At 50.5% G+C, this 13,226-nt stretch overlaps 1 protein-coding gene across 1 annotated transcript in view; it reads left to right on the top strand.

Annotated features, from left to right (window-relative positions):
* Window positions 1-5,696, top strand: part of TACR1 (tachykinin receptor 1) — a 14,453-nt gene extending 8,757 nt beyond the window's left edge. The window contains exons 2-5 of the mRNA XM_010012758.1: window positions 228-422; window positions 4,377-4,527; window positions 4,824-5,020; window positions 5,405-5,696. Of these exons, the coding sequence (XP_010011060.1) occupies window positions 228-422; window positions 4,377-4,527; window positions 4,824-5,020; window positions 5,405-5,696 (835 nt within the window). The remainder of the gene's footprint in view (window positions 1-227; window positions 423-4,376; window positions 4,528-4,823; window positions 5,021-5,404) is intronic.
* Window positions 5,697-13,226: the final 7,530 nt, after the last annotated feature.

The following is a 13,226-nucleotide window of genomic DNA, read 5'->3' as shown; positions in this document are numbered from 1 at the left end:
GGGTTCTGGGCTCAATCACACACTGAAGCCGGGTCATGGGGAGCTTCTCCTCACCCAACACCCCCAAATCCTCCTCAGGCTGCTCCGAGTCACTTCTCTGCCCAACCTGTAGCTGTGAAATGCTGATGGATGCATTAAAGGGTGTCAAAAGTACAACCCCAGTGCAAGGGAAAGATCTGCAATACTGGGGCTTTCCAGCCTTGTTTTGTCCTTTGCCCACCTCACAGGTACATGGGAATCATCCACCCGCTGCAACCCCGGCTCTCGGCCACCGCCACCAAGGTGGTCATCGGTGTCATCTGGCTCCTGGCTTTCCTGCTGGCCTTCCCCCAGGGTTACTACTCGGTGATGGAGGAGCTGCCGGGGCGGCTGGTGTGTCTGGTGGAGTGGCCGGAGCACAGCACCAACCTCTATGGGAAAACGTGAGTGGAACTTTGCCAGCAGCGGGGACGGGAGAGCACAGTAGATGTATGGGAAAAATGGGAATGGGGAAGGATGGGAATGGCTCAAAGCTCCTTGGGATGCGGGAAGTATAGTCACGGAGGGGTTTGGGTTGAAGGGACCTTAAAGCTCCTCCAGTTCCAACCCCCTGCCATGGGCAGGGACACCTTCCACTAGAGCAGGTTGCTCCAAGCAAGAGCCAGAGCTACGTGGTTGGTGGTAGCAAAATCTCCTTCCATATCATCTTGGAGGCACTTTGAGGTGAGTTTAATGCTGCTTGTAGTCCAGCCATTGTCCCATGCTGTACCATGCTCCCTGCCCTTCTTGGACGCTTATCCTTCAGGGAAATTCAAGGAAAACTGCTAAGATGCAATATTTTGGCTGTGGATACGGGGTCTGCATTGACCCCAAGGACTTATTCCTAGACATAGAATGACTCTGGGGTTTACAGCACCTTTGCTGCAACCTCTATGTCTAAAGCTTGCCTGGGACAAGAGTTATTCCTGCAAGAGGTAAATGGGATTTCACTGGAGGTAGGGGGAGATCTTGGCCAGGCAATAACAGGTAAAAATAATGGTTTGGGCTTTGCTGAGTCCAAATGCCCCCAAATTCACTCGACAGCTTAAAACCCAAGTTACAAAAAGGGGCTCTGTGGGATCAGCTCCAGCTGGGAAGCAAAGCCTGGGCTGGGGATGCTCAGCAGGAGTCTCCTTCCTTCCCATTCAGGTGCCAGCTCATTAAATGTGGCATTTCCAAAGGGCCCGGGCAGCCCTGCTGGTGCTCTTTGGAGTCCCCGGGTCATGCAGCAAGTTAAATGTCATGTGTGAAGGAAGAAGGAGTGGAGGGGATAAAAGAGGCATTTGTGATCCCATGGATCAACGAATTAGGGCAGCGAAATGGGGCTGGAGCCAAAGCAGGGGATACGCACACACAGAGAGGGGTTTAAATCCAACCTAGTGAGGTTCTCCATGCAAGGTTAATGTTTGCCAGCCAGCAGCAAGGGGCAGGCTGCAGAGAGCTGGATGGTGTCATGCATCATTATCTTATTTACTTGCATTGAAGGCAGGGATGGCAAGAATAAGCTGGGGCTGGCCCAGCTGATCTCCAGAGGTGTTTTCCAAACCTAATTATTCCAGGCTGCTGTGATAAATACAGACAGTGTGAAGAAATCATAGATCATGGAGTGGTTTGGGTTGGAAAGGACCTTAAAGCTCATCCAGTTCCAACCCCCTGCCCCGGGCAGGAACACCTTCCACTAGAGCAGGTTGCTCCAAGCCCCTGTGTCCAACCTGGCCTTGAACACTGCCAGGGATGGGGCAGCCACAGCTTCTCTGGGCACCCTGTGCCGACGCCTCAGCACCCTCACAGGGAAGAGCTTCTGCCTCAAAGCTCATCTCAGTCTCCCCTCTGGCAGGTAAAAGCCATTCCCCTTGTGCTGTCCCTCCATCCCTTGTCCAAAGCCCCTCTCCCACATGGCTGGGATGGGGTTGAGCCTCCCCAGAGCAAAGCAACAACCAGCAGAAGCTCAGGGCCTGGCTCGGATGGATGATTTGCTGTTCAGTTGTCCTCAAGTAGCTCATTCAAGTGAAAAATGCCACCATTAACCCATGAGTGATCTGCAGCTGGAAGCCAGGCGCCGCTTCCAAGCCTGAGCATCCTGTGCTCCGGTGAGCCAGGGGCTCTGCACACATATGAGGGCAGGCAGAAAAGCTGGGAAAGCTTTTAAATAGCCAAACCCCAAATCATTTGGTGGGGATTGAAGATAACTTGCAGCTCGGCAGATGGGCTGTGAAGAAAAATGATGTTATTCTTTCAGTTCATAGAGAAAAGATGGGAATTCTGCCAACACCAGAGGTCTGTTTCTGGGCTCCTCATGGTAAATGGAGGCTAGAAAGCACAGCCCTGGCATGCAGAGAGGATCAGAGACTGGGATAAGCACATGGGGGGTTTCACTGGGAAAATGTGTCCATTCTCATGAGGGGAAGTGGACAAGGACCTCGGTGCAGGCGAGATGCGTCTGCAACAGGAGCCAGCATTTGAGCTCGATTCAATTGAGCTCAATCCAATTCCGCTCCTGCCGCTCAGCACCACTCCCTCTCCCACTTTTGGTGTAAGACAGATGCCCGATCTGTTCCAATGTCATTAGCTGCCACTTCAGTTTGTTAAGGGGAAGGGAAAAGCTGCTCCACTCACTGGATTCTGCAGGAGACATCAGCCCACGGTGACCATCTGGGCTCTGCCAGGCAAAAGGAGGTGGCAGCCGCCTTCTCCAGCATCCCTGTCCCATAACTCCTATAGGCTGCTCCATCCTTCACCAGACCCTAAATCCCCACATGGAAGACCTTTAAATTCCTAACCCCGGGCTTCTCTAAGTGCTTTGATCCTGCAGTTCTTGTAGACAGAATAGCAGATGAGTGGTTCCACATGGAGATTGGTCCAAAACCAACAAGGTGTCCCAGGGCTCTTTGGAAATCCCTGTCCCTACCATTCCCAGGCAGCTCTGAAACAAGGCTCCATCTTGCTTACAGTAACAGCTCCTGGGGGCATTCCTGCTGTTTGCAGCTGGTGGAAGACCCTGCATTAAATGGGAACCACAATGAAATCTTCATTGCAGAGCCACAGAGACGCCTCTTTAATTAGCAGAATAGAAAACAGGGCTCCCAAATCCAGCCCAAATGTGATTAGTGCAGGGCAAAGAGGAGGCCAAATGAGATTGCAGGTACAAAACAAGGGGGAGATGGCATCCAGCACAGGGCCGGGGCCAACCCCATTCCCTGTGGGAATTGCACCAGACATGAGCCTGACCCATTCGTTACACTTTGGAGCTATTATTCCATCAGAGAGGATGAGTGAGTGTGAGTGTGGAACATGGCCTGGACCACCTTGAACACACGCAGCATCTTGCATCCAATCCGGGCAAGCACCCCAAAACCCATGCAAAGACCCTAAAGCTGTTGGAAGAAAAGCACCTCTGATGTGGCAGCATGTGTGATGCTTTGCACTCTGCTGCCAGGCACATTCCTCTTCCTCTTGCTCCTCTTTCTGAAAGAGGTTTATGCAAGTTCTGAGGGTAGGAAGGAACCTGCAAGGTCAAACTGTTCATCCCCATCCTGTTGGTTAAAAACAACGTGGTTTTTTTTCCTCTTTAAAGCAGCTTCTCTTTAGCACAACTCCTTCACTGAACACTCTGCAGTCCCAGTGTTTTTTTTATCCACCACACTCCACCAGCTTCAAACACAAGACAAAACAGCCTCAAGCATGTACTAGCAATTTAATACAGACCATTTGGGACTTATTTGTACCTGCTATGAACAGAAACCAAGATCTTGCCCTTTCCACCAGCCTGGAGAACTGAGCCAGGCCCTGAATTCACAAAGAAGTTGTAATAAAGCCCCATGACAAGGGTTTAGGCAGCGTTCGGGGGCACTGGGGTTATGCCATGTGCCACCTGAGCTCAACTAAACCAGTGGTGAACCAGGATTGCACCCAACACCCAGTGTTTGCTCTGCAGGGAAAGTCTTGATTTCTTCATCTTAATATTCCCATTCTTTATGTGTCAAAACCCCACATTTCCTCCTGCAGGACTGCCAGATAAAGGTGTGATGAGTGCAAGCATTCACCTCCAGAGTGTAAATAGAGTAGAAGTAAGAATAAAACCACTTCAGCTAAAATATCCTTGTCTTAGGAAGTTCATCACTGGCTTCTTCATCCCATCCCAAGAGGGTGCTGGGATGCCAAAGGCTGGCAGCAGAGGCTTGGAAAAGATCCAGGTGAAAGCAGGGAATCCTTCCCATCCTAAGCTGTACAGGCAACGTGCCTGCAGGAATTGTGCCACATTCCCTTTTTCCCTGTGAAACACTTTGCCTTCGAGCTCAGTTTGCAAGGAAAAGACTGGATAGGTGGGGGACACACTCAACCACCATCATGTTTTCTAGGTATCACTTCTGCATGACCATCCTGATCTACTTCTTGCCACTGCTGGTGATAGGATGTGCCTACACCGTGGTTGGTATCACCCTCTGGGCAAGTGAGATACCCGGTGACTCCTCTGACCGCTACCACGAGCAGGTCTCAGCCAAGCGGAAGGTAAGGATCACAGTAGAAGCCATAATTCATGCCTCATCCCAACTAATCACAGCCAAAAATACTCAATTATGGGTGGAAACAGGTCAAGATTCGTTGCATGGTTGCTGCTAACGGAGCAGAGTGTCCTCCGGTTGTGTCCTCCATCACCGTGCATGCTTTAACCGAGATGTTGACCATGTGTTCCTGGTTAGAAAGGTCTCCAAGGCAAGATAAGGTGGCCCCTTTGGAGGGTGACACCCCACCTGTGGGGTTTCCAACAGATGACTTTGCTTCCCTGCCCTCTCTTCTCCATGCAGGTAGTGAAGATGATGATCATCGTGGTGTGCACGTTCGCGCTGTGCTGGCTGCCCTACCACATCTACTTCACCCTGCAGTATTTCAACCCCGAGTGGTACCTGCAGAAGTTCATCCAGCAGGTCTACCTGGCTATCATGTGGCTGGCCATGAGCTCCACCATGTACAACCCCATCATCTACTGCTGCCTCAATGATAGGTGGGTTTCGAGGGATTTCTGGCAGCATCTTGGTGTAATGGGGTGGAGGATGAGAAGATACAGAGGGGTGTGATGGAGAAGAGTATGGATGGAGAGTTTCTCCAGGGTGGATCTGTCCCATCCTTTCCCAGGGGTTGCTCCCAGCAGATACAAGGACACTACTCACTTAAACAAGTCTTTCCTAAAGCCCCTGTGGGATTTGAAGGCAGGTATCAAACCAACTCCTGATTGGGATTTATCAGTGGGTTTTTCCTCCCCTTAGTAAAAAGCAGCATTTTGCTGTTGTTTAGCAGTGCTTTAGCTCTGTCTTCCCACCCCTACGAGGTCCTTTTGCCACTTCCACATCCCTCACCCCTTCCTCTCCCCATGTCTCCTGTCCCCCAGGTTTCGGGTGGGGTTCAAACACGCGTTTCGGTGGTGCCCGTTCGTCAGCGCCGGTGAGTACGAGGGCCTGGAGATGAAGTCAGCCAGGTTCCTGCAGACACAGAGCAGCATGTACAAGGTGAGCCGCATCGAGACCACCGTGTCCTCGGCGGTGGGAGCAGCTGAAGAGGAGCTGGAGGAGAGCAGCAAGGCCAAACGTCTCTCCATAGACATGACCTCCAACGGCTCCTCCCGCAGCGACTCCAAAACAGTCTCTGAGAGCTTCAGCTTCTACTCCAACACGCTCACCTAAGCAGCTCCCCAGCTCCATCAGGAGCCACCATCCCAGGCCCCTTGCTGGGATGCTCCAGTGCTCAACCCACCCAGAGTCATCACCCAGTCTGTGATGTGCTGCCTTTTCTCTGTGCTGTTTTACTGTCTCTTGCCATCCTTGGGCGAGCCCAAGAGCTTTGGATTAGCTTCATGTGCTCCACTGTGGCTCGTGTTCCACCACAAAGGAGGTTTGGCTGGCCTCTGCCTTGCTTGCTGCCTGTCCAACCACCACAGGATGCAGAACTGGGACAGAGATGGGTTTTCCTCCAAAACCAGAAGTACAACACTGGCAGGTCTTTCCCTGCTCTCTGCGAGGCAGTAGGGATGTCCCAGGGCATCCCACCCGGAGGAAAACGAACCAGGCTTGCACTTTCCTCTTCCCACCTTTAATTTCATCCTCCCTGTTGAATATCCAGAGGGGTATTCAAGTAAATCTGCCCAAAAATGCTGTTTGTAGCTTCTGGAGCCTGCACATCCACAGGACACCGCTGCCCGCTCAGTGCGTCAGCTCAGATCCAGGCACTTCCACACAGTCCCAGCCCATCTCCAGCACCCACATCCCTCTGCATGATGCTCTTCTGCTGCCACTCCACACACACAGCTCCTTGAAACAGGGATCTCAGAAAGGATTTCTGACCTGAGCCAGACTTTGGTTGCCATTAATCAACCGCATGTGCCAAAAGCAATCACTGTGATGTCCTAAAAACCAAGGCGATGGCTCTTGGATGGATTTCGGAAGCCTGTGGAGGTCTGGAGAAGAAGAGTGACCATATCAAAACGCTTTTCACCACCTGGAAATGTCTAGAGCTGCACAGAAAGGGATGTGGCAGGACTCCATCTGAATCAAACAAGTGACCAGGGTTTGGAGACAAGGATTCTGCAGAGTTTTTACTCAGATGAAGTTGAAATGATTCACTTCCACGTTCTGGATTTGGTTTGAATCAGGGAAACTCTTTTTCTCCTCATCCCCCTGTCTTTTGCATAAACCATTCTGTTTATGATGTGTACATGGATATATCTACTGTTTGAGCCGTGTTATGATGGATAATCCTCACTGGGGCTGTTCATACAAAGGGCAAATAGACATTCAAAAGGAGTAAATGAAAGGAGAAGTGGGCAAACTTGGCTTGTTGGGAACAAACCCACAAGTCTGGGGGCAATATGGGGACAGTTGTATCGACTGCTCCTTGCTGCTGGTCCAATCTCTCACTCTTGGTTGGAGAAATGAGGCTCCTGGAATGGATTCACTGCAGGATAGAAACGCTGCAGAGACTCATGACAGGGCAAGGGAACTGCTCGTTCATTTTCCAGCAGCTGAACATCAGACCCTGCTGAGCACACAGCAACTCTGGAAGTGAAACAGTGATGACTTCTGGAGCTTTGCCACTCTTCAGCCTCCAACCTGCTGCTTGGAAGATTCAGTGATTAATAAATCCCCAGCCCCAGTGGTTCTTGGAGATGAAAATACACTTGTTTAAGCAATGACTCCAGCAGAAATCAAATGAATGGCCAAATAGATGGATCCAAGAGCAACGAGATGGCTGCAAAACCAGACTGACAAGAAGGATCATCTTCATTTCCAGCCCAAATCCTGCCAAGTGCCATCAGTGAGGAGCAGCTCTTGCAGCCTCTTCCATACCCTCCTCAGTGCTGCAACCACACAACATCACAAACTGCCTCGTGCTTCACGCACGTGCCCTGCTTAAACTTCCACCTTTCACCATTCTTGTCGCCTTAAGACACATTGCCTTGCTGCTGCCCCCACCCCACAACCCTGCAGCACAGAGAAGGGGGAATGACAGGAGCCTGCCTGGGAATTTGGGGTTGCAAAACTCCACCAGCCCCAGGCAGTGGAGATTGAAGGGATGGGTGAAGCCAAAGGGTTGGACACAAGGATTAGACCAGGAAACTTCTTCCACCAACCCCACAGGAGCTGTGCAGCCAATACACAAGAAGGTGCTACAAACCAGAGCCAAATGGTGATTTCTTCCCAGCTGCCAAGCCAAATTCCACATGAAAATGAAACCAAATATCTCAAAATGGTCTGAAAAGGTGAATAAGGCAAGCAGAGACCTGCTCCATACACCCCACGCACAAAAGTCTGTGTCAGGCTGTGAGCTACAGAAGTCAGCATTTAACAAAGAAACAACAAAGATATATATATATATGTGTATGTGTGTGTGTGTATATATCATGCTGCCCTTTTGTCCTCCAGGTTTTCTGCCCCAGGGTGTTGTAAGCATGAGATGTGCAGAGAAATGACAACTGTCTTCTCACAGGCAACACTCAGCTTGAAACGTGGGATAACCCCCTGGGTGTACTCGGAGCCTCCAATTCAAGCTGACAGTTTCCAGCCTGAAATGCTTCTTGTGTGTCTTGTAGAGAACTATCTCTTGAAAGAAAGGGGGGAAAATTCCCACCTCTTATAAGCAGTGCCAATGACCGCAGTGGAGCCTGCCTGGGATGCTCAAGCTGATGGGAATATGTCAAGGATCGTTCAACAGCTGGAGCCCAATGCAGTAAAACCAATATGTTCTGTGTAGATGGGTACAACATGCCCAAACCCAGCTTTTCCTCTCTCCCATCTGAGTTATTTGGTCGGTGGAGGCAGGAACAGGAACAAGGCTTTTTGCACATTGGGTCAGGTCCGTGTCCATGCACATGACGTGCATCAGGCTGGTTTCACCAACCTTGAGATGCTCTGTGCACACAACAGCCACAGAGAAGTCTTCTTCTGAAGACTGAGAAGCCTAAAACAGCACAACCCCTGCCCAGGCTTGGAGATGGGACACCTAAACATAGGATGAGTCCAGTCTCTGTGCTGTTTCCAGATCTCCTTTCCAACAGGTCAGCTCTAACCCTGAGGTTTCCCTGTTCATGAAGCCTGTTTGCCTGGTTTGTTGGCAGGTCTCTGATCAGAAATTCAATTGCAAAGCAAGATGGTTTCTTTGTCTCTTTCCTGGCTCTCTGAAATGCAGCAGCTGGAGAGCATCATTCAGCAGGTCTGCACATCTCCTCCTTGGAGGCATACAGAGAACTCCCACCATCATTAAAGGAGCTGCCCCAGCCCAATTACAATGGACTCCAAGCCAAAACTGTTTCAGAAAGGAGCTCTGAAACCCACATCCCAGCTTATAGCCTTCTCTTTACCCCCAATGGATTGATTGTAAGCTCAGGTTTGCTTCCTGGCACGGCACTCAGAAATTGCTCTCCCCACCCAGCTCCCATTTGCATTGGAGCAGCAAATCCATTTCTGTATATACCTCAGGGTCTGCTCAATTGCTCCAAAATACACCATTTACACCCTGTTTCATGCGTAGCCATTTAGCTCCCACCAGCTTAAAACAAAAAGACAGCAAAAGCCAAGCAAAAGCCTGCTTGCCCCAAAAATCAGGCAGCTTTGGAAATGTGGAAATCAAAGCAAAGCAGCTGGTATTGATCCCTGTTGGTTGTAGTGCTTGTAATGGGAGTGCTGGTAGACACACAAAAGGCTGTTTGCTCACCACTTATCATAGAATCATGGGACGGTTTGGGTTGGAAAGGACCTTAAAGCTCATCCAGTTCCAACATGTGCTTCATCAGCCAGAACCATATAAAAGGGCCCGGTTCACACCATCCTGCCCCCAAAACCTGTCTCCAGCTGAATCATGAATACAGCAGTTCTAGCACAAAGTTTAGCAGGCAAATAGCCCCAGTGCTCCTGTGGTAACACCAGAACAGCATCTCTGCTGGCAGCTAAATCACACGCACCAGTTAAACACAGTGGTGGCACCCCAGGGGAGGAACAGGGAGTCCCAAGAGCAGCTGAGGATGGGTCTGCTCTCGGGTGTCTCTGCCCTTAAACTCTCCATCCCACACAAAGAAGCTCCTGATTCTGTGCAATGTGATACAGTCAGGATCAGGAGGGGGTGAGATGGGCTCTGATGTACATCTGGGGTTTGGGATTTGGTGTGTGGGGCAGCTAATAGGAGCTTAGTGTCAAGTTCTTCCCATGGTAGCATCTCCACAGAGAGAAAGCCCGAATCTCCTCCACAAAACGGCCTCTCTCTGGTCAGTGGCTTTGTCCAAATGGATTTTCATAAATAAATGTTTCTTTTGTGAGACCACGTTGCAGCTGGTTCATTAACCCACAGCAGAGAGGTGGCAACTGGCTGGAGCAGGAGGAGCAGCAGTGAAAGGTGAAAAGAGGGGGGAAAGAGAGGGAGTGGGATTGGTGTGAGGGGCGTGCTCTGAAAGTTCAGCAAGGAAAAGGACAACCCTCAGAACTCAGACATCCACAGAGCTGGCACCACATCAAATCATGGCATCAACCAGGTTGGAAAAGAGCTTTAAGATCAAGGCCAACCATTCCCCAGCACTGCCAAGGCCACCACTAACCCATGTGTGAAGAAACTGTTCCCAACCTCCAGCTAAACCTGCCCTGGGACAGCTTGAGGCCGGTTCCTCTTGTCCCATCCCTTGTTCCTTGGGAGCAGAGACCGGCCCTCTCCTGGCTCCATCCTCCTGTCAGGCAGTTGCAGAGAGCGATAAGGTCCCCCCTGAGCCTTCTCTTCTCCACACTAAACCCCCCAGGTCCCTCAGCCCTTCCCCATCACACTTGTGCTCCAGGCCCTGCACCAGCTCCATAGAACATGAAGAATCCACTTTCCTCTGTGCATTTTGAACTCAGGTTGTTTCTCTTTAAGCTCTGACTTTGTCATAATGCTCTAACAGGCCATTTGGTGCTATGGAAACCCCAGTTTACACACTGGTGCATAGCTGCAAGCAATTAACTATCTTTAATTTTCATTTTCTGGGGATATTTTTGACTTGTGTATTAAGCAAACATTTATGCAAAGCACTGTGGAATCCATAAATGTTAATTGAGTTGAACTTGTCTCTTTGCCACAGCAGATAATCAGATTGATGGGTTCACTGAAGTCAGCAGAACATGCTGTGATGGCTGAGAGCAGCTAGGAAAGAGGCAACACCTCCAGGGGAGGTTTGGATGGAGCTGAGGAACAATTCCTTGCCCAGAGAGTGCTCAGGCATTGGAACAGGCTGCCCAGGGCAGGGCTGGAGTCACCGTCCCTGCAAGTGTTCACACACCCCGGGTAGACAAGACCCTCAGAGCCAGGGGTTAGTGGTGGCCTTGGCAGTGCTGGAATGGTTGGACTTGATGCTCTTAAAGCTCTTTCCCAACCTGATTGATTCTTCATTCGACTTCCTGAGGTCCCAGTTCACTTTCTGTGCAGATCGCAGCAGATCCTGGTTTCTCTGCCACAAACAGGGTTATTTGTTGGAGATGGTGGAGAAACACAGACACGGCTGCACCGTGGCCTGGAGGTTGAGACAAGCAATTCCTTTTTATCAGTGAAGGAAACGAAGCAAGTTGCAGCTAATGAGAGGTTGGAGAACCCACAGCAGCGATGCCGAAATCGACCCGATCCAGCTGCAGGTGTGAAATGGGGATTAATGGTGGTTTGCAGGTTCTTGGGCCAAGGAACCCCATCAAAAGGACTTTCCTTCACACCAGCCAGATGCAAAACCTGAGGAGAGGGAGTGGGTGAGAAAGATCATTAATAAATAGGCTGCTCAAGTGTGGCAACGGCTCTAATGGGCTTGATTAAAAGTCAAATATCATTAATTTGAGCAATTTGATGGGCAGGGATGTGTGTTGGAGATAGGACCAGGAAATCCCAGTGTGCCCCATGCTCTCGCTATGGCATCAGGGTTTCATCCTGGAAGATAGCCCAGGACTGAGATTCCCAACCAAGAGGAGCTCCCATGGACTGTGCCACAACTAATGCACCCACTGCTCCTGCTTTCCCCCTTCCCTTTTCCCATCAGGACTTTACAAATCAGGCAATTCTAAACCTCCCAACTAAAACCATTCTGGTTGCACAAGACCAAGTTGTTCCCAAGAAACAGAAGCCCTTCCTCAAGCTGCAGTTTGGAACAGCAGCATTTCAGGCTGAGCTGAGCATTACCATGCACAGCACCTCTGAAAGCATCATTCCTCTTATTGCAAAGCAGATTGTGACATCCAGGTTGATTAAAAAGGTTTTGGGGAGGTGAAATGACAGCAATTTTTAACAGAGGGGAAAGGAGAAAGAGGGGGAAGGAGGGTTGTTCTGAACCACTCTGCTTCCTGCAGAGGCACAAGGCCATGGCCAACAGCAGGTAATACCTGTATTGAGGGACGTGTAGCTGATTATTATAAGCTGTTCCCCATCCAAAAGCTTCTCTGGTGTGTGGCATAATCAAATGGCTGCAAATCTGCATTTCAATGGAGGAATTTAGGAATCCACAGCCCAAAGAGGAGTGAGTCTCCTTGGGTGAGGCTTGTGGCATCTCTCAGCCTTCACAGAGGAAGACAGAAGTGGTGCATGACTGCAAAGCACCCCTGATGTTCTGCTGCCCTTTGCCAAGGTAAGTGTCTCTGGAAGGTGATGGGTATCAATTGTGCAGCAGCAATAACCCTCCAGAGAGCCCAAAGTTGCACCAGTTTCCTCTGGGACATGGGGAATCACTGGATTTGCTCTCCTAGATTCAGGTCCTGTGTGTACACCAGTCCCACCCGTGCCCATGCAGAGATGTGGGAGCTCAGCTTTGCTATAAAGCCCTCCCTCACAAGCACCAACCTCGTTTGAAATGGTGATTTCAAACTGCTCAAGTCCTACGTTACAACCCAGCCAGTCCATCCAGCACCTCCACAACAGGTTCCTGCAGTCAGGAATGATTTTGCTGGTGGCATCCTCGTGGGCTGCAGGCTGGGGGTTGCATCCAGACCAGCCTGCAGCCCATTTGCCTTCCCTTTGCTTGGAAGGGAAAGCTGCCAGGAACACCATGAGACGCAGCATGGGCACAGCCAGACCAAAGCTGGGGAGAGGCAGAGCCTCCTGCTGCTGCCTCTCCCACAGCTCAACAAGATTTGCAGCTCATCACATCTCTCATCTGCTCTCCAGCCCGAAATCTCATCTTGATTGCTCTGTATGGACCTCGAGGACTTGTCCTCAGCTGGGACCACACTGCTGATGATTTATTGATCATTGCACTCGAGGAGCTGATCTTGTATTTGAGCTTGCAGCCATCACCGTGTCTGTGAAATCCTGGATTTTACAGCACAAGGGTGATAAAACACAAGAAATCAGAGTGCAAAAGGATGGAGATCATCACAAGTGAGCCAGGCACCTGCAAAGGGGGAAGTCTGTGGAGCCACCCGGAGCTCTGGGACCCTGCAGGATGGTCCTTTGCACACTGGGCTCCTCCAGAGCCTCCCCACTCAGAGCCACAGCCTCTTCAGACACAGCACTGAGCCAGAGGATACAAGACTGCTCAGGAACAGGCCATCCTAATAACACCCAAGAGAAACCACAGCATTTACTTCTGAGGTTCCAAGCTTTTCCTCATGCCCTGAGGTCTAAGCACAACTACAAGTAGCTCTGCAGCAATAACAGGCCAGGCTGAAAGCAGACAGCATGTCCTGGGAGGGAAAAGCAGATGGAAAGGTTGACCCCAGGGTGTCACA

The sequence above is a fragment of the Nestor notabilis genome, unplaced genomic scaffold (genome assembly GCF_000696875.1).
Source record: "Nestor notabilis isolate BGI_N333 unplaced genomic scaffold, ASM69687v1 scaffold23284, whole genome shotgun sequence".
NCBI classification, from domain to species: domain Eukaryota; kingdom Metazoa; phylum Chordata; class Aves; order Psittaciformes; family Psittacidae; genus Nestor; species Nestor notabilis.
Note: the sequence above shows the minus strand (reverse complement) of the source record. Positions and strands in the feature narration are given on the sequence as shown.